The sequence below is a fragment of the Hyaloscypha bicolor genome (genome assembly GCF_002865645.1).
Source record: "Hyaloscypha bicolor E unplaced genomic scaffold K444scaffold_39, whole genome shotgun sequence".
Taxonomy (NCBI): Eukaryota; Fungi; Ascomycota; class Leotiomycetes; order Helotiales; family Hyaloscyphaceae; genus Hyaloscypha; species Hyaloscypha bicolor.
In genome coordinates, this window is record NW_020194541.1 from 204,994 (window position 1) to 225,203 (window position 20,210).

At 48.2% G+C, this 20,210-nt stretch overlaps 6 protein-coding genes across 6 annotated transcripts; 5 read left to right on the forward strand and 1 right to left on the reverse strand.

Annotated features, from left to right (window-relative positions):
* The first annotated feature begins 584 nt into the window (after positions 1-584).
* Positions 585-1,516, forward strand: K444DRAFT_714020 (uncharacterized protein). The gene is made up of 2 exons (XM_024888315.1): positions 585-889; positions 940-1,516. Exon 2 carries the CDS (start codon positions 951-953, stop codon positions 1,320-1,322), a length of 372 nt encoding a protein of 123 aa, XP_024741106.1. The 5' UTR covers positions 585-889; positions 940-950; the 3' UTR covers positions 1,323-1,516.
* Positions 1,517-2,095: 579 nt separating this feature from the next.
* Positions 2,096-2,959, forward strand: K444DRAFT_714034 (uncharacterized protein; the record flags this gene model as incomplete). The annotated part of the gene is made up of 3 exons (XM_024888316.1): positions 2,096-2,316; positions 2,364-2,488; positions 2,548-2,959. Coding segments are annotated over 3 exons (441 nt in total), but the record flags the coding sequence as incomplete, so codon positions are not given.
* A 904-nt stretch (positions 2,960-3,863) lies between these two features.
* K444DRAFT_307083 (uncharacterized protein) lies at positions 3,864-5,806 on the forward strand. Its single transcript, XM_024871777.1, has 8 exons — positions 3,864-4,363; positions 4,414-4,491; positions 4,542-4,613; positions 4,668-4,736; positions 4,786-4,872; positions 4,923-4,985; positions 5,035-5,103; positions 5,190-5,806. Exons 1-8 carry the CDS (start codon positions 4,234-4,236, stop codon positions 5,648-5,650), a joined length of 1,029 nt encoding a protein of 342 aa, XP_024741108.1. The 5' UTR covers positions 3,864-4,233; the 3' UTR covers positions 5,651-5,806.
* Positions 5,807-9,869: 4,063 nt separating this feature from the next.
* Positions 9,870-13,405, forward strand: K444DRAFT_506864 (uncharacterized protein; the record flags this gene model as incomplete). Its single annotated transcript, XM_024873399.1, has 3 exons — positions 9,870-10,160; positions 10,215-10,414; positions 10,630-13,405. Coding segments are annotated over 3 exons (3,267 nt in total), but the record flags the coding sequence as incomplete, so codon positions are not given.
* Positions 13,406-15,603: 2,198 nt separating this feature from the next.
* Positions 15,604-17,479, forward strand: K444DRAFT_521353 (MFS general substrate transporter; the record flags this gene model as incomplete). The annotated part of the gene is made up of 3 exons (XM_024874121.1): positions 15,604-15,863; positions 15,934-16,041; positions 16,144-17,479. 3 exons carry the CDS (start codon positions 15,604-15,606, stop codon positions 17,477-17,479), a joined length of 1,704 nt encoding a protein of 567 aa, XP_024741110.1.
* A 440-nt stretch (positions 17,480-17,919) lies between these two features.
* On the reverse strand, positions 17,920-20,001 carry K444DRAFT_650861 (uncharacterized protein; the record flags this gene model as incomplete). The annotated part of the gene is made up of 2 exons (XM_024885667.1): positions 17,920-18,956; positions 19,986-20,001. 2 exons carry the CDS (start codon positions 19,999-20,001, stop codon positions 17,920-17,922), a joined length of 1,053 nt encoding a protein of 350 aa, XP_024741111.1.
* Between the last annotated feature and the right edge of the window lie 209 nt (positions 20,002-20,210).

The following is a 20,210-nucleotide window of genomic DNA, read 5'->3' on the forward strand; positions in this document are numbered from 1 at the left end:
AACTCATAAACTTAGCGGCGGAGATTTCGGCTGACTCAATGGTGGGTGGTAAAAGCGGTCAAGTGCAACCTCAAAACGACCATATCCTGGAGTATCTCTGTGGGTAGAACATCGAGCGAGCCGGCTGAGAAGGTTTGTAGTGAAGATGCGTGTTCGCCATTATCACGTCGACCATTGACCAAAGGACAGAGATCCGTCAGCATCTCCGGATCTGGCATGCCGTGCCTGTCCGCTCATCGATCGTTCGTGAGAGCACGATAGAAGTTGCCCTCAACGCTGGGGCTGATGCCAAGTAACTAAGAGAGCGACTGCGTAGTCCTCACTGTTTTCGAGAGGACTTCGATTAGGCGAATTCTGCCCTGGTCGCCCCTTACTGAAGTGTCATCGAGTTGTCTGGTGAAGGCGCGTTCGGTGGCATCTAGATCTGTTGGCATAGTGGCGGATAGTGCTCGTGGGTTCTGGGGCCCTTGGAGGAGACGCGGCACACGAAGTGCATTAATTCCGCTTAAAAGGGCATCTCCACGAAAACACGTGACGCTGAAACAGGGTTAACCTCAAAACACCAACAAACCCCAAAGGCAGCCTTCTATACCCACCAGGGGCCTTGCATATCTACGCATCTATACCACATATCCGGCTGCGATGTCTCTCTCAGTAGAAACCGTTCGCCTACGCTTCACCCCGCAGTCTTGACCGGAATCGACTTCCAAATGAGTGGTTTCCAAGACTCTTCTCCCCGTGGTACCCCAGTTCAAAGGGAGCAAGTTCCGGTAGGCATGGCACTCCCGAAGCCCTGAAAGTCACCAAGGTATTCGAAAACGCAGGTATTTCATGATGCGTTGTTGGAACCTCGGCGTTGAAATACTTCGGGGCGTGGGTAATGCGAAATGTAGGTTAGGCCTGGATCCCTGAGAAGCATTCCCACTGACACTACCCAAGGACTGGGAGATATGCGTGCCAAACGAGTGCCTCGACAAAGCCTTCTACGTTTTGAAAGCAGAGCCTTAGAATCAAAATTACGAAGTCTGGCGGCACGAGCGTCCTCAACCCTACTCCCTCCATACAATCCCACGGTTCAAAGTAAAGGATGCAAAGCTTTGGTTCGATCCCATACCATCAGAAGACTGCCACCTCGTATGCGAGCCTTCAAATTTCGAGCGAAGCAACGTGGGCCTGCCCTACCCGGAACTCGAAATCTTTGCTCAAAGCTTCCTGGATATATATACCGTCAGGCTTTTGCAGATCTCATTGATGGAATGGATCTGACTGAGGAGTGGGGAGCTGAACACCTCAATCTCAGTGGGACGAATCATGTTGAGTAGGCGAGGCAAAAGAACAAACGCATAGGGAGTCTGTTCCCATAACCCAGGCTTCATTTCTGCTTGAGGTGGATGAAGGGCTGGTCACCAGGACGAAGATATGGAACGACATTGTAAGATCAAAAGAACGACGAATCGACCTTGCCTTGCCGAAAGAGGTATATGTAACTCGATTTCACTCTCGAGGGCGTACAGATACTCGGCTACTTGAAAGAGGCTTTGTGTGAGTCTTCCGGGAATTGGCATCTGACCCAAAATGCGGCAGCATGTTTGAACATGCATTCTTACAACAAGATCACGGTTGGTTTTTGTATACCCGTCACTGACTGGAGTTCTAGGTTGGACTAAGGGGCGCCAGTGTGCAACCGCAACGACCCAATAGGTTTTCTTTGGTCTTTCTTTGGAACTTGTCAAACATCCTTACAAACACCAACAATGATCCAAGACATTGAATTGTCGGAAATTGCTTTTATTGCGCCCTCACTGGCCATCCGATGTGGATCTACTCAATTTGTCACACAAAGGCAGCAATTCAGTTGACCTTCATCTGAAACACCCACATGTTGGCATTGGAGATTCACCTTTTGGGCATCTAAATACATCGATACCTTGATGCTGTTCAATCGAATCATCTACTGAGACTACCCTCACCTCTCACAGTCATTACATATACTTGTTGTCTTCCCCACCTCTCTTCCAAGTCATCATTGAGTTATGTCACAACGAGTACGACTACTCATGTTCAGCAGCCGCCTGGAACCTACACGGTCGAGTAAGGGTTCAGCCTTGCAGCCAACTCTCACCAAACAGAGCTTAGCCACCTTATTTTGGCAGCCGACCACATTACTGGAATTTTCCAGACAGGTGGCATTTCATACGCCTTGATAGGTGGGTTTTCTCTCCAACTGCGAGGAAGTCCGCCTAACACCTTCGATGTGCATGTTGCCGTTGGGAGCAGCATGCGCCAACTCATTGAACTTTTTATACTTCACCCGCAGTAATCGGAATACAACTGGATTGTTGTCGTAGGTTATGGCTACGCAGTGTGCTCTGTCCGCTCGGTCCCGTGTCGGGAGTCATGAGGATCTGGGTTCGCACCGGAGGCGATCATAATCCCGGACAAGGTATCCGGGAGTTGGATGTAGGTGTAGACATCATTCTGCCAGGAGGTACTCGATATATAAATACCCCATGCTGTCCAGATTGATTTTGTTAACACTTTCCCTAGGCTCACTTGGCGCTCCCGATAACCCTCAAAAACCTCTGAAAACCTCAATATCGAAACAGTTCTTGGACCCAGAAAGTATCCGGTGCTTAATATAGAGCAGATGACGAAAGCCAAATTCTCTGCCCTTTGCTCTCGAGCATCGACAACCGATCATATGGATGTCGTTTTCTTAATACAGAATTTTGCTGATGGAGTCATTGCAGCATGCCCTCAGTTGAATGAGGAACATCGGAGAGGCTTTGCGAAGGAATATAGTCGACGAAATCGGGGCCCCAGCAATTTTGCAAGAGTCCTGCAGGTGAACCAGCTGTTGTGGCTTGAAGAATGAGTGAGTGTCGATCTTTGAGTGTTTTTCTTCCTGCTTGGTGCCTTGGAGAAGGAGTCTTACGTCCTTTCTGCTTTGCTTCCAGTTGATTTTGCTGATACTGATCCCGTTCTGTTCCTTGTTGACTTATATCCCCGTACTCCATAGGCAGACCAGTGGCTTACTTGACTGATGTCTTTGCATGATCTTTCCTGTCCTCAATTTCTACCTACCGAAAGTGGAAGAGCTACTTTGTACCCTCCCTTCAAACTAACCTTCCCACGTGACGTTATCGAATTCCACCTGGTAATGCGAGCCAGGACGATATCACGCCTTTCCAACCTTTGGCCATCCCGAGCACAGTGTTCGCTGATTCGGCTTCGGTGAGGGACACGGCAGAGATATCATCTATCTGCCTTGGGCTTGAATTCCCAAACCGTGGCTGGCGCCCTTGGGCAAGATCGGGCTCAAATCGTGTCGTGCAACCCGAAGAATTTTGTGATGGTGTGGTGGATGCCCGATTGCCCAATCCGCTTCAACCAGGCATGCCATCATCCGGGCTGCAGTGCCCCAAACCAACACATCACGGGAAGTATTCGTCAGCAATCCTTCTGGAAAACTTTCAGCCTCGTCAAGCTTCATATTAATTGGAAGAGTTTTGTGCGGGTTGTGCCGTTCGAAGATACGGCGTGCTGCTGACCCAGAAAATCTTGCACTGCCTCTCAACCTCTGGCCAGCCAACTTTCTTCTTCAGTTTCGTCAGCTTGGAACAGGGCGTCCAATTTGGGTGGGGTGAGGCTCTCGAGAATTGATCTGCTACAATAGGCAGGCAGACTTCTCGTCCCGTCTAGGGAGCACTCATATCAGAAAAGTATCAATTTGGTTTTACGCGTTCAAACCCGATAGGTATCGAACGATACCCGATCAACGTCCAATTACCTCTTCATCATGAGTTCGTGGTGTCGTCGGGCGATTATCGAGGTAGAACCCAAGCAAGCTTGGCGGGGTTGCCCTACTTGGTGCATGAACGCCCTGCCAGTAAGGGCAACTTCTCACCAATAAACATCATGATCTCACCTGTCGCCCTTTCACCCCCGAACCCAAATTTTCTCACCGGGAGTCAGGCTTCATGGAGGCCTGATTCGTAACACCCGCTGTTGCATTGCTTATCAAACTCGATTGTTAGATATCCTCCACCAATATAGACGCCTTCGCCCAGATCTCGCCCAATCCTCCACTACAACATCTCTCACTCGTCATCTTCTCTCCGCTCTCTCAGCAATTCTTGCCAGCTCATCAACATCTCACCTCCAGCCTTGCATCTTCGCCCCGTAAATATCTCCCGCGCATCTCGGAATTCTCCAACGAGACTTGCATCAACGATGACAAACCAGAAGAAGCATGGCTCGAAGAAAGAGCCTATTAAGTATATCGATGTGTGTGAGGAATGTTATAGGATGGAGAAGAAGATAGACCATATTGAGGCTCGAGGCTCGAAGTTCTGCCCAAGACGTACGTTATCGTCCTTCTCATAGACTTGTTTGATGTTGACGTTGTTGCAGACCAATGTCCAGTGACCGGAGCTTCGGGAATCAAATGTTCCATCAAGAAGAAGTCTCCAGATGAACGATGCTCTTTTCGTAAGTGCAGTCTTACCTTTGCATCATACCATTGCTGATTTGATACGGAGACTTCGTCCCCGTCTGCAACGTTGCAGCATGCAAAAGCCAAGCCTTCGATAACACTCCTCACTGCGAAGCTCGTACGTCTCTAATACCTATTAACGGCTTGACTCTCCAAACTAACTTCAACTCAGACTCATGTTCCACTCGAGGTTGCAAAAAGCCAGCCAAGCCCGGCGAAGGATGGGATTACTGTAATGATCGTGGGTAGCGACATCCCTTTATCTGGACACTAGGCTAACACCCGGTCAGACAAGTGTTCGGACCCAGACTGCCAACTGCCTCGAAAACGTATCCTAGAAAAGGGAGCGTTGGTGCGGCAACCTTTCTGTCGGAAGCGTAAGCATTATGCTCATTTCTCTTGCTCAGGTACTGACAATTCATATCAGATGAGTGTCAGACCAAATCATGCACAGCACGGAAGGCAGTAGAGAAGAGTTATTGTGCCTCACGTGGGTCTCCTTAACCTCACATCAGAAAGTGCATCACTAACAAGACTAGATTGCTGCACAATCGAAAGCTGTCCCGATGAGCGCCAAGGGGAACCTCTCGGCTCACTCTGCTTAGAGCGTAAGTTCCATTCCACACTCTCCTCCCTTTCTTTTCCCTTTCTATTTCCCGTTCCCCTCAGTCCAACCAGGCTCTAACTATTCCAGATTACAACGAAAAGATCGGCAATGACGCTGTAAAGATTGCCGAGAAAGCCGCCAAAGAAAAGGCCGAAAAAGAAAAGGAAAAAGAAAAAGAGAAATCCGAGAAGGAAAGCAAGAAAGCAGCCGAAAAACGACGCAAGAAAGAGGAGGAGGAAATTCTCTCGGAGCAAGATCGACGCAGAAGACGCTTTGAGAAGTCTCCAAGTGGGAGCAGTGGGACGAGTTATCATGACTCGTCTCCGCCTCGCTCGAGAGGAAGTGATAGGCCGAGAGTAACAAGGGAGAAGAAGTATTATTTTGAGGAGGATGATTGGGAGGATGATGAGGCGTATCGAAGTGGGAGTTCTATTGGACCTGGAGAGAGGTATGCGGGGTTTGCGAGGAGGAGGGCGAGTGCGAGTGGCTTGAGGGATGAGTATTTCCGTACTGCTTATGGGAGGGGAGCCCATAAGCCGGGTTGGTGATAGGTCAGCCGTGGTGGGCAAGGGAATGTTGTGATTTGCAGGTTTGGGGCGAGGTGGGGTGGGGTTTTGTTTTGTATGGGCGTCAAACGGTGTTTGCTAGGATGGCGGATTTCTCTTTGGGTTCGAGCAAAGTGCCGAGCCAAACCGTGAGCATGTACGAATCGGCACTGGATGGGTGGATGTCTGAATATCTTCTTTGTAAGGCACTCTAAGCGTTCCGGAAAATCCCATTCTCATGTCTACTCCTCGCCAGGCTCCGCCTCGGTGATTAAAGCAAAAGCATCCAGATTGGCCAGAACTTCAAACCCCAGCTAACAAACCACTGCTATTAATCCTGTACAGTCCAACCAAACCTTTAGTTTGCCTCGCAAATAAAGTTGCTGCAGCCAATGTGATACATCGTCCTGCAGCCCAACCACGTCGTTATCTATATAGCACCGAAGAGATTTCTTCCCCATAAGGCAGATAGAAAGGCAGAGCTTCCGCAAACTACTACGAAGGCGACGGGCGAAAAAAACCGTCCAAATCCCTTAAGCGAGAATTTGTGCAATCTTAGCCTTGCGAAAAAAAATTTGTCGTAATTGTAACTTGAATTTAATTCCAGCAAAATTGTTATAAAAGATAGATCTGCTTCTTCTCTATTGCACAAATTAAAAAGTAAAGAGTTTAGACGTTGTATTGAACCTTAGTGTGATTTTCCACAGGTAGCGATTTTGGTGTTCCTCGCGATTTGGCAGGTGGCCGGTTTTTTTCGCCCGTCGCCTTCGTAGAGCTGGTTTGACGCAGCCATTGGTACGAAGATCACGGCATAAAGTGACGGGATTACAGGTGCATGCATAAATTTAGGGCCACTAATAGGCCCTGTAGTATCTCAATAAGCCCTGTAAGCCCTATAATTATACTGAAACAGAGGCGTAAGGCCCCTGAAGACCCACTATAATCTTATGCAGCTCGATCGGGAGGTTGCATTAAGCCACAGGCTTCTATCCCTTCGTCCGGTGAGACATTGCCAGGCGCTAGCAAGGGGGGTGTGGCTGCACGCAAGCCTCTTGAAGCGGAATAAAGCGAGGTGAGGCTTGCGTGCAGCCACACCCCCCTTGTTAGCGCCTGGCAATGTCTCACCGGACGAAGGGATAGGCCCTTAGCCCCTGTATTTTTAGGCCTGCGTCCGTAATCGGTAGCGGGGTAAAGTAAGCTTTACCATCCTTCCTGGGCCCCCCCCACCAAGGCTCCTTACTCACTCTCTTCTTTACTCTCACTTCTTATCCAAAACTAGTAATTATGGCTACTTTTGGTGGTTTATTTGACTTCCCTGATTTATTAGATGGCCAATCAGAGCTTTCTTCCCCTCCTGATTCTTCTGATTCAGACAAATTAGAATGAACTGAAGCTACTAAAGATAAAGAGAATACCTGGTATAATTTACTATCTGATTCAGAAGATAAAGATAATAATTCAATTATATCGAGCTTTACCTTCCTCTTTGTCCTCTTATAGCTACTTCCACAGCCTTTATAATACCTAATATTATATGCAAAGAGTACTTAACTAGTACTAGAATTAAGGCTATTTATATACTTGAGTAAAGGAAATCTATATTATAATATTAAGAAAGCTATTAAAGTATTACAAATATATATTTATAAGCTTGCGAGCCTTACTAGATAGTATAGATAGAAAGAGAACGAGAATATATTTCTGGAAGTATATTATATCCTGAATTAACCTTATTCTAGTTAACTAGCTATCTCTTCTAATATAATTAAGTATATTTTGCAAGTTATTCTTTAAAATTCGACTATATATAGCTTCTCTTATACTATAATTATAAAGGAAATAAGGAAAAGAAATTATAAAATAGCTATATAAATAATTTAAAGAATTCTTACTATAGCTAGCTACTCTTAATATAAATTAATAGTAAAGTATGATTTATATAAGCTTAGTAAAAAGTAGTGTCTAGACTAGTATTTAAAGTATAAGTATTAGAGTTTTAAGAACTAGAAAAATATTATTTTTATAAATAAGATAATAGTATAATTAGAAAATATAAAAGAAAAAAGAAGAGTATAGAGACTTCCTAAAAAGATATCTAATAAGTATTATATAAGGAAGTAATAGAAAAGCTTTTCTGAATTTATATTTTGGGAATTCTTTTTATATAATAAAAAGAAACTATATTATATATAGGAAAAGAGACTATATAGTAAAAGCGAGAGAAAGAGGCTAATTTGAATACGAAAAACTCCTTAATTAAGAAAGTAAATAAGTAATAAAGAAATTAGCTAAGAAATAAAATAAAAGTATATAGAAGAAAGTCTAGTAAAGTAAGAAAAGTATAGAAATATAATAAGAAAACTAGAGCTTTTATAGTAAAGAATAAATAAGGAGAAATTAATTAGTATTATTATTAAAAGAAGATTCTTATTTCTAAGCTTTTGTCTTTTATAAAAAAGTACTAAAAGAATTATCCTAAGATAATTATTTAGAAAAAAAAATATACTAGCTTATAAATCCTATTACTAATAAGAGATTTATAATCTCTAAAGAATTATAAAAACACTATAGCCAAGTAACTTACCTGATTTGAATACTATTAAATATTTGTGGTTTTGGATAAAGAAGGGAACTATTAGGTAAGGGCTTACTAGTAATAGAAAGAAGCTAAAAGCAAGATAAGAGGAATACTAGGAAAGTATATCTTAGTATAAGATTCAAGAGTGGATTAAAGTAATTCCTGATTATATAAAGGAGGTAATTAGACTAGAAGGGGGAAATAAGTATAAGGAAGGACAAAAAAAGGGCCAAGAGAAGATTGCAATATACTATAGCTAGTATATCTTCACTTATTACTAATTGGGTCAGCTAATTTACCCCTCTGTATACTAATTAATTAAACGACTAAAACACTTCAGGGGACAAGTAAGACCTTACAAGGCACTTCAGTGGACTGCATAAATTTATGCCCTGTAATCCCGTCACTTTATGCCGTGATCTTCGTATGGCTTCAGGATCGTTGGTCATCGATGGAGGGGAGGCTCCTCATGCAACGTCAAATACTTTCGTTTCCTCTAGCTTTTTGAACTTCTACTTATTTTCTTGTCGCAGTCTATAACATTCCGTGGCTCAAATTGAAAACACTCTTCCGGCTTTACTAAATCCAGTTGTCTAAAATTGTTCGAGACTATTTCTACTTCAAGATACCTAGCAACCATTTATTTATCTATATGTCGAGGCACGGTGATCCCCTCGCAAATACTTGCACCGCTCTTAGCCCCTGGAGTTTTTTGAGGCACGTAACTTCAATCGTAAGGCCGAGATCCAACCATACATTGAGTGGTTACGAGACGCGTTTTAGAAGAGTTGGGACAGTGGAGATAGTTCTGAAAATGGAGAGGACCAAAACAATAAAAAGGATGTAACGAGTGGAGAAGTGCAAGAGAGAGTGGGGAGAGAGGTTTCGATCTTTTGAGTGATGATGAAGATGATGCGCATCAAGAGATTTGCCAAGAATCGAAAGACGACAAGGAGATTGAACGTTGCGACCGGAGAAGTATTGTTAGAGAAGATATGACTAGGGATGAAGGGTGTCTGCCATATCGCGATCAAATTGTGGTGGTTGCAGGATTTTGTGAGTGGACTGGGGTCACTAATGTCGACACAGAAGGATCAGGTATCGAGAAGCAAAGAGCCATACTGCTCAACGATAGAACTCACAGCCGTCGAATTCCAAGAAGACAAGGCCAACGCTGGCCCTGCTTTGACCCGCTAACCCCAAAGCAACCGAGAGAGGAATTGAACAAACTGGTACGAGGACCTGTCGTATTGACCTCAGATGCAAGTGACCCCACCAAAGTCCACGTCCGTCTTTGGACCATTTACTGTACCCTCTGAAAGCCACCCTTCAGTCTGATTCCCTCAGCTGTTTGAAGCTGAGCCGCGAATTTTTTTTGGGCCACCTCGCATCCAGCTTCCCGGTCAGCCTTGCGAAGGCAGATTTTGAAAACGTGCTTCCGCGTGACACGTCACTCGCAACTTTGGCAGCCAACTTCTCCGTACATTTTTTGTTTCCTGGGATGCTCGATCTCAGGCTACAATAATTGCAGATTGAACATTACGATTTCAAACAATGGCTGCCTCATCATCAGCCGATGGAATGCAGAGGTAAGATAGCGGATTTACGGATATCGTACGTCGCTGATTTATTGGATACAGTTCTTCGCTGCAAAAGCAGGCTATAGAGAAGGCTCGTTCGTCTTTCTCACGCTTACCAACGGAAGATGTCATCTTTCAACAATGTATCAACCAGGCTGATACAATACCCGATGTCGTAAAATCGGTCATACAGACATCCCACTCTTACAAAAGCAGGCGATCCACAGGACTTCTTCGAAAATTTGAACAGCATACGCAGTTCTTGCAGAACGTTTCTGATATCGTCGACATCGTGGTTCAAACGCAGGCTGGAATAGGTTGCCCGCTGTGGGCGCCTATCAAATTTGTTCTGAAGGTATGATCTTATATGTGCTAAGTTGGCTTGCATTTAGTTGACCATGTTTCTCAGGTCTCGAAGGATCATGCCCAGGCCGCAGAACAGATCCTGAACCTAATAGAAGTGATTTCAGAAAATCACCCCCGCTTCGAGGTTTACGGCAAATTACCACCGAGTCCCATTCTCCAAACGGCTCTCTTAAACATATTCACAGATGTTGTGGAATTCTCTGTGCGGGCGTTTCGGTTCTTTAGGCGGAGTGCGCTTGGTTTGTTCTCCCTCAGGTACTTGTAATAACTATTTATTAACGGATTATCTGAAGCCAGAATGAGCAGACTACTTGTACGGCCATTCAAAGAGGAGTTTGGAGATATTTTTGGTCGTCTCAAACGAGGAACAGAGGTTGTCGATCGCGCAGCTATGGCAACCCAATTGTTACGCGCTGAGGAATCCAGTCAAGGTAAACGCTGACCTAGTTGTAATTTAGACCAGTGCTCACAATCAAACTAGAGGCCCAGAAGTTCCGATGCCAAAGCTGGCTAGAGCCGCCAAGCATCAGAGAATTTCATCAGCGTCAAGTTCACACAAAGTTGCCTGGGACTTGTGACTGGATTAAAGAGAACCCCGCCTTCGTGAACTGGACTAAGCCATCACCTCTTTCAGTTTCCGGCCGGCTCTTGTGTATCTCAGGAACTCATGGCTGTGGGAAAACTATTCTCGCTTCATCAATCATTGAAGACCTACAGAACAAACAGCTACAGATTATATTCTACTATTTCTCAGGAAAGAACGCTCGTCTAAAGAACCTAGATGGCATAGTTCGAGCCTTTCTATGGCAGTTTTTAGACGGTACTACCGATCAACGAAGGCTCGGGCTTCTCAATAGCCTAGTACTAAAGGGGCCTCCTGTACTCATTGACATGATACACGCCCTGAAAGAAGTTGCAGCGTTGGTTACCACACCAATCTATTGTGTTGTTGATGGAGTTGATGAATATATCGACGAATCTAACGACACGATCGAGAAATTACTTCAACTTGTTCTCGGCCTCCTCAATGCAAATGCCAATTTCCGAGTAGTGCTCCTTGGTCGACAGCATGCGCTCCAACCACATGTGCTCGAAGCAACAATTGGCGCAAAATCTGAGATGATTGAGATATACCCGGACTTAGTCAAACGGGACATCGGTGCCTTTATTGAAGCTGGGATAGATGCAAGGATAAATAGCGACCTCCTTAGGCTCCCAGGGCTGCGGGATTCCATCTCCAAAATGCTGCAAGAGAAGTCCGACGGTATGTTTCTTTGGGTGGAGCTAATGATCAATGACCTTAGCAAATCAGACTCGCAGTTCGAAGTGAGAGAGAGGCTCCGCAACCCACCGCGGAGTCTTGAAGAGATATATCGACGTCTCTTTTTGCGCCTTGTCAAACGGCTTGATAAACTCCAACTGAATCTTGCGAGGAAGCTCTTGGCCTTTACAATCATCTCATGTCGTACATTGGAGGTCAATGAACTACAATATGCTCTTGCTTTGGACTCTGGATCTTGCACCTTTAGGGAGCACCTGCTTCTACACCCCGGCCAGAGGATTCTCGACGTGTGTGGCGACTTCATCAATATAAAGGATGACTTTGTGCAGTTTATCCACTTTTCTATCCAAGAGTTTCTCACCCGGCCAGAAGATGAATGGCAACACAGCGACGATCGAGATATAATTTGCTTCCGAGTGGACTTGGAACCTACACATCGCTCTCTAGGTTCAGCTTGTGTGGATTACTTAAGCGTGTGCGAATATGGCTTTCCATTATCAGACACGGATGCGTTTTCGAAACTGGCGAAGGACCATCCTTTCCTAAGATACGCCTCTAGGTACGCCATTTCCCATCTTAGTCAGGCTGGTCCTCTTTGTCCAGCCTCTGCACGGAAAATCAGAAGTTTTCTTGGATCGGAAAATTATGCCCCTTGGATCGAATATCTAGCCATGCTTGTCTTAGAAGATCGGTCTTCGGCCATGCTAGGTGATGAGTTTGAGAGATTCATCTCTCAACTAGATATGGGAGAATATAAACTAGGGGCCTTTGAGAATGATATTCGGATGCACATGAATCAAGAACTCGAAAGAAGAACTCGAACGTTTGGAAAACACGACCCCAGGACCGAGCGATGGCAATCCTTTCTTCAAATTATTTCTCTGAATGGAGGTATAGATGAGGATACGGACCATAACTTTGCAAACCAGGCCCCACCGCTATTATCGACGGACGAGTCAACGTTGTCACACATATCAAATGCTCTTATTCGTAACCCGACATTACCACCGCATCAACAAATTGATGTACTTCTCAAGCTTGGGACCCATCTCCAGCGAGTGAAGGTTCTTACCGATCCCCTCAAAATGTTGTTCCGCACCATCCTACAAAAATCCCACGCGATTCCAGTCTACGTACTTTTAGTGATTGCGGACTTTTATTACAGTTTGGACAAGTGGGAGGAGGCCCTTGAAGTTTATCGCGCTGCATTCGTTAAGGCTGAGGGTCAAGAATCACGACTCAAATTCGTGATTCTATATAATATTGGCGTAAGTTTGAGCAAACAAGAGCACTATAAGGAGGCCGAGAGTATACACCGGCAATGTCTTAAATGGCAGGAGAGAGTTCTAGGGGAGGATCGTGAAGACACGTTATGGAGTATAAATGAGCTAGCATATATACTCTATAAGCAAGAGCAATACGTGGAAGCCGAGGCTTTATATCGGCGATGCCTTAAATTGCGGGAGAGAGTTCTAGGGGAGGAGAATAAAGACACGTTATGGAGTATACATTGGCTAGCATACGTACTGTATAGGCAAGAGCAGTACGTGGAAGCCGAGGCTTTATATCGGCGATGCCTTAAATTGCGGGAGAGGGTTCTAGGGGAGGAGAATAAAGACACGCTATTGAGTATAGGTAACCTAGCATGCGTACTCTGTGAGCAAGAGCAGTACGTAGAAGCTGAGGCTTTACATCGGCGATGTCTTAAATTGCGAGAGAAAGTTCTAGGGGAAGGGCATAAAGACACGTTATTAGGTATATATTGGCTAGCGTATGTACTCTGTGAGCAAGAGCAGTATATAGAAGCCGAGGCTTTATATCGGCGATGTCTTAAATGGCAAGAGAGGGTTCTTGGGGAGGATTATGAAGCCACGCTACGGAGTGTAGGTGAGTTGGCATTTGTACTCTGTAGGCAAGAGAAATACGTGGAAGCTGAGGCTTTATACCGGCGATGTCTTAAATGGCAAGAGAGGGTTCTAGGGGAGGATCACGAAGCCACGTCAAAGAGTATAGGTAACCTAGCGTACGTACTCTATGAGCAAGAGCAGGATGTGGAGGCTAAGGCTTTATATCGGCGACGTATTAAATGGCAGGAGAGAGTTCTAGGGAAGGAGCATAAAGACACGTTATTGAGTATATACAGGCTAGCAAATATCTTAGGAGTGCAAGGAAGATATAAAGAGGCCGAAATCATATATCGGAGAACACTTGATGGGTTTGGAAGGACTTTGGGGAATGGGCATAAGGACACTTTGTGGAGTGCATATTGCCTGGCGGATTCGCTGTATCAGCTTGGAAAAGTTCAAGAAGCTGAGGCTATGTATCGGCGAACGATACAGGGAATGGAGAAGCTATATGGGAAGGAGCATCCATACACGCTGTCTGCCATAAACCGTTTAGCAGAAGCATTGGATGGTCAAGAGGAATACCAGGCAGCTGAGGAGATGTACCCTCGAGCGATAGAAGATGGTCAGTGCTAAGGATGAACCATCTAGCTACTTAACTGAGTCTTAGCAATCTGGCAAAATAGAAGGGAGAGCTGGAACGTGACTGAGCAACCTAAGTATAAGGTGAGGTGAGGGTTAGTAGCGCCTGAGCAGAGCAGCGATGGTGAGTAACCGCGTTGGAAGGAACAAAGGTAAAGATTCGGCGCAGATCACCACTATAATCTGCCTCGAACCTGAACCTCTCCAAAGTCCATTTCCGTCTTTGGACCTGAGCAGTCGCTGCTCTCGGCCAGAAAGTGGGAGCACGTGAGTCCGAGGGAAGCGGCATTTCAAAGCGTGAAATCAGATAAATGGTAAAACATACAAAATAAATAAACGGGTTAATATTGAAATAACGAGAGCAGAAACAATTGGGTGTATTGTATAAATTACTAACTAGTAGGGAGCTAGCACATGGGGCAAATCCCTCTGCAGTGTATGTATGATATTGTGTATCTAGCAAGACTCTTCTATTTCCCACGAACGCCACCCAAGGTTATGACCAATTGGCCCCTTAAGAAATGTGGATTCACTCATGCATTCATGAAATTTGGAGACGGCGTAAGTGGAGCTCTAAGTTAAGTCTTTTCGTCAGCGCAGAGCCGATGACTTTGCCGTCTTTCATTCTTCCAGCTCTCGCGGCACTGGCAGGCGTCGATTAAGAGAGAACAGGTCGATACTTCCAAGTGTCTTATGATACCCACAACCATTATCAAGCACAATATGGCCCATTTTTGTTTCGTTCCCCCCTCTGCCTCGCCTTAAAACGTGCGCGAGCGCGTTTCCATGTGATGAGTGCTTTGAGAGCATGCTTTAATGACTCTACTGGCCTTGACAGTGTGACTCCTTCCTCGCCTTCCTTTGTGTTGAATTCCCTGTCTTGCTTTTTTGCATTGCGGCCCGTTATTGGAATCTAATTTTGACTTATTCGGCTGCTTAGGATTGACTGAGTGTAGAAACAATTAGTCCTGTGATAAAATTAAAGAGCAGTTGTCCTTACCTTGGGACCTCGCCTCTGGTGGGTTCTGCAGAAGTACTCTGCGAGAAGGGAAAACAGGCGGAACTTCCCTTCTTCCTCATCTTCTTTGTTTTCTACGTAGCTAGCCTATGAGATTGATCCTATTAGTCTACGTACGCACTCCCATATGCCTCTGCCGTAGCCTGTGATCGCTCGTGCCATTACATAGGGTATCTAGGGGTAGCTATAGAATTAATTTTTGATAGGTTATATTCTATAGCTACCCCTAGATACCCTAGGTAAGGTATATACTAATTTTAAGATGCTTCAAGTCAAAGTACCTATTATTTTTTTCGGCACGCAGGGATAGACGTTACACAGTCTAAAAACCCTGCGAGGTCGGACCCACTTTTATTCAACGAAACCCTCCGCGGCAACGAAACCAAACCCCCCGCGGCCTTCGCCCAAAGAGCAGGAGCCACCCGTACTGTGCCACAGTACCGAACAAGTACCGAATTTCGTTTGGCCTTAAATAGGTAGCCAAGGTACCCACCTTACTTACAATTCCTCGCGCCGAATCTCAGATGAGAAAGTGATTTCAATCCAATTTTCGCAAGAGAAACCCGACAGCCGCTCGCACCACCTTGTTCCTTCCCTTGGACCCTCGCTCGCTTCAGCCCAACGGCCTCTCATCCTCTCAGTCACCATGACACAACAAGACGCGTCTGCTTCGACTCTCGAGTCCAAAGAAGCTTCGGTCGATGGTAAGGATGCGACCACGAAAGAAAGCCCTCCGCAGTTCAAGCGGGGGCCGAGGTTCTGGATCATCTTGTTTGTCCTCGCACTCGTCAGCCTCCTCACATCTTTGGAAACCACCGTCACCTCGACGATCCTGCCATCCATCGTTGCCGATTTGAACGGAGGCGAGAATTACATATGGATTGCTAACGCCACCTTCTTGACCATGTAAGCCTCCCCGCCTCTCGCGAGAGAGACACGGCCGTATCTAACCACCTCTGGGAATTGATTTGTGTAGGACTGCTCTTCTGCCCCTGTTTGGCCAGCTCGCAAACGTGTTTGGCCGCAAGTGGCCCCTGGTCTTTTCCGCGGCAGCCTTCATGGTCGGGAGCGGTTTATGTGGCGGGTGAGTTGCTGCTTTCTCATACTTACCTAGGTAGCCGGGGAGCCATTTTCTCCGCCAGAGCCCAGAGTCGGGTGTTTGCTGACGAGACCGGGCAATGCACAGAGCTTCCAACATAGCCATGATGATCAGCGGCCGAGCGATTCAGGGGATTGGAGCCTCGGGCATCGGCGTCCTCTGCGAGATCATCATCTGCGACCTGGTGCCACTGCGCGAGAGGGGCACCTACATGGGCATCGTGTTTGGCATGGTCGCTTTGGGAGCCGCCCTCGGCCCTCTCTTTGGCGGACTCCTCGTCAGCTATAGCACCTGGCGCTGGTGTTTCTACATGGCTCTGCCCATTGGCGGCGTCGCGTTAGTGCTGCTCGTTGCCTTCTTGAATGTCAAGTATAACAAGTCTCAGACGCTGGCCACCAAGCTATCGAGCCTCGACTGGCTGGGCAACGTCTTTTTCATCGGCGGCGTCATCCCTGTGCTGATCGCCCTCAGCTGGGCGGGTAGCCTCCACCCGTGGTCTTCCTACCAGGTCCTCGTTCCGCTGATCGTCGGTCTCGCCGCGCTGGGAGCCTTCGTGTGGATTGAAGGCAATCCCCGCCTCGTGCCAAATCCCATGATACCCACCTACCTCTTTCAACATTCCATCACCCTGATCGTCTTCATCCTCACCTTTCTCCACGGCATCGTTACCCTGTGGGCCACATACTTTCTCCCGGTCTACTTCCAGGGCGTTCTCGGCGAGAGCGCCTACCGCTCCGGCATCATGCTGCTTCCGACGATCCTCGCACTCCTCCCAGCCGCCGGGATGGGCGGCGTGCTGCTTACCAAGTTCGGCCGCTACAAGCCCATCCTCATGGTCGCCTTTGCCGTGATCGCTGTCGGCTTTGGCCTCTTCTCGATGCTGGACGAGAACTCGAGCACGGGCGCCTGGGTGGGCTTCCAGGTGGTCGAGTCCTTCGGCGCGGGCTTCGGCATGGCGGCCATGCTCCCGGCGCTGCTGGCCCCGCTGACGGACAAGGACACGGCAGTGGCGACGAGCGTGTGGGCCTTTTTCCGCACCTTCGGCGTCATGTGGGGCGTCGCTGTCGGCGGCGCCGTCTACACCAACCGGTCCGCGAAGCTGGCCGCCGCGGGCGCCATCAGCAGCAACGCAACCGTGGCCGCTCACTTCATCGCCGGCGGGGCGTATGCGTCCGCCGAAGCCCGCTTTCTCAACTCGCTCTCGGCACAGACGCGCGCCGAGGTGATCGCCGTGCAAAGCAGTGCACTCCAGCGGTCCTGGCAGGTTGCCATTGGCTTCGGCGCGCTGGGCCTCATCGCTGCTGCTTTGATGAAGGAGATACCGCTCAGGAAGGAAAACAACACCGAATTTGGCATGGTGGAGAAGGAGGAGGAGGAGGACAAGCCGACCGAGGAGGAGGCTAGGAGCACAACTGTTGGGTGACGGGTGGTGACGTGTCACGGCCTGGACAAGCTGTGGGGGTGGAAATGGGTGTATATTGGTATGTTTATAAAGGAATGATGGTGCCCTGAGGGCGGTGAAGAAGCTATATATGACTGTGCGCAGCACGTGACATGACGCCACCAGGGAGGAAGGAACCAGCTAGCTAGTTAGTCAGCCAAGCCATTTAGGGCTTCGGGCTTAGATACGAATAGAGTCGTCTTTGCCTCCATCTGCTTCTCTTGACAACAACAGAGAAGGAGGTCCCAGCGGCCGCGTCGTGATATCGCTCAAGACACGGGCCTTTCCACAGTCGAGAAGGGTAACATACAATAGAGGGCGGCGGGAACTGGCGATTGGCGAGTGCATTTAATGGAAAGGGTTCTCTCTTGCTTCTGGGCACATCGCCATGGTATGGTTTGTGATAGATATCTTAATTCTACCTAGTCATCGAGAAATCCCATCGACTCCTGGATGCTGGCTCGTATCGACTCTACGTACGACTTGCTTCCCTGTCGTGACTTGACATCCTCCTGTGCCAAAACAGCACAAAACAACCATGCTCGATCCGCACGGGACAATATCCCCGGGGCGGCCGCCGGGGGTGAGGCAGCCGCCTCGCCCGAGAGACAGTATTCGGTCGGAATCCCCATGCAGCGCTCCAGAGTCCGCACCTGGCCCTGGATGGCATCGAGGATGCCCGTGGCATATATCTTGAGCGGCATATCCTGGAGCGAAGAGATGCCGCCGATGCGGAGCACCGACTTGACCTTGACGGACTTGAACGAGTCCGGCGGCATCTGGGAGATGAATTTGTGGATGGTGTGGAACATAGCGTCGAAGAGCCTCATCAAGGATAGGTAGCTCGACAAAGCCAGGAGCACGATCTCCGTGCTAAGCGCATCCTCGCTCTGTTTGTGCGTCCGACCAGCCGGCGTCAAGCTCTGGATGATGTCGATGAACTCTTTGCTGCACGTAAGGAGTACCGCAGCCGGATTCTCGGGCTCCCGGCCCGCACCCTCCTCTTTGCAGCCCTGCACAACTTCGAGGGGGTCCGAGTAGTATGCGTCCATCGTCGTAATTCGCTGGTCTATTTCCTCTTGGAACCGCATCAGCGAGCTTGCCGGGCTTGAGCATTGTGGTAGGGGAGTAGTCGGGGGGAGCACGCCCTTCCACGGATCAAGGAGTGGATCAACAACATCCATGTCGAGCGCAGTGCTCGAGTCCCAGCCCATGTGGAGCATCGCGCTGAGCTCATCATCCGCACTCAGTAGCCCCTGAAGTTGTGATGGACTGCTCAGCTGATCCACTGTCAGTGCGAGGATGTCTTCGCCCGGCGCAGGGCTTTGCTCGATCGATGGGGAGTGAAAGTAAACGGAGCTGTCGCCCGGCGTTGCCCAGAAATCTGCTGCCTGTGGCCCGTGAGCCAACGGATCCCTTGGCGGATGCACGGTGGACTTGGAAGCCGCGAGGTCCGACTCTGCGATGCCGTCCAGCCGGTCCCACGACGTGTGTCTGTCTGTCCTGCACGCTCTTGCAGGCGCGCCGGCCGACGCGGGCTCCCCCGCCATGGCAGGGGCATGGACCTCGACATAGTTCGTGTCTCGCAATGTCGACGGGGTGTCGCCGTCGACGAGACGCGGCTTGCGCGGTCGTCCGGGATGGCCGGGGGCGCTTATCACGCATCGAGCACCGATGTGGGAGCAGCGGGCGCACGGCGCCGTGCTGTTTTGGGCGCGAAGGCACTGCACTCGCCTCGCTCTGCACTGGTCGCAGGCAGAACGCCTGACTGCCGGCTTGAACATGTTGGTATCCATTCGTGCTGGCTCGAGGTGGGACTCGCGAGGATCGGACTAGAGCCAGGTGGGCTTCCTGCTCAAGGAGACACGAGAAATCGAGTGCGATACGACCAGGCTGAGACTGAGACGACGACGCTTGTCGGTATCACCGGGGTGAGTACTCAAATTGAGCGTTGATACATTACACGGGGCTCTGGGCACAGCAATCAGTCTGTCGATTCTGTGTCCTAAGCTCGTTTGTGCGTGTATCTGGTGTCAATTTCGTCTGCTCTCTCTTCTTAAGGGACGAGAGAGCGTCTATATATATGCCCTGCGTACGCTAAAATGCGGCCGCAAGACAGCTGAAACTGTGCCTCCTTCGTACATACAGGTAAAACACGCCTATTCGGCGGCGAAGACTGCGCCTGCCCACGACAGGCGTACACGTGACTTTTCCGTGAGCGTGCATCGGTACGGAGGTACAGCGGTCAAGTAAAGTAATGTTTTGACAGGGGGTCGCCGCGAACACACGACTTCAACACCACATAACTCTTGCTATACCTGACCAAATATTATTTTTAAAATACTGGAATACTCCCTAAGACTTGGTGAATATATTGGTGTAATTTTTCACAATTTTATCTGTTAATGTTGTTGCGTTACAAGGTTGAAAAGTTTAGACCCCTGCTAGCGCTATTACTTTACTTACCCGCTGTACCTTCGTATGGAACCGACAACGCTCGACATGGTGGGCAAGGTTGGTTGGACAAGGTGCGGTTGTTGGTTGGACAAGCGAGACAAAGTTGCCGCGCCCGCATGCCAGAAAAAGAAAACCCCCGCGGAGGGTTTGTGGCCACAGCCAATCAGCAAAAATACCGAGCCGCTCTCCATCTTACCGATAGGTACTACCTTGATTTCCCGATGCAAGCACTGGGAACTCAACAGCTGGGTGTTGT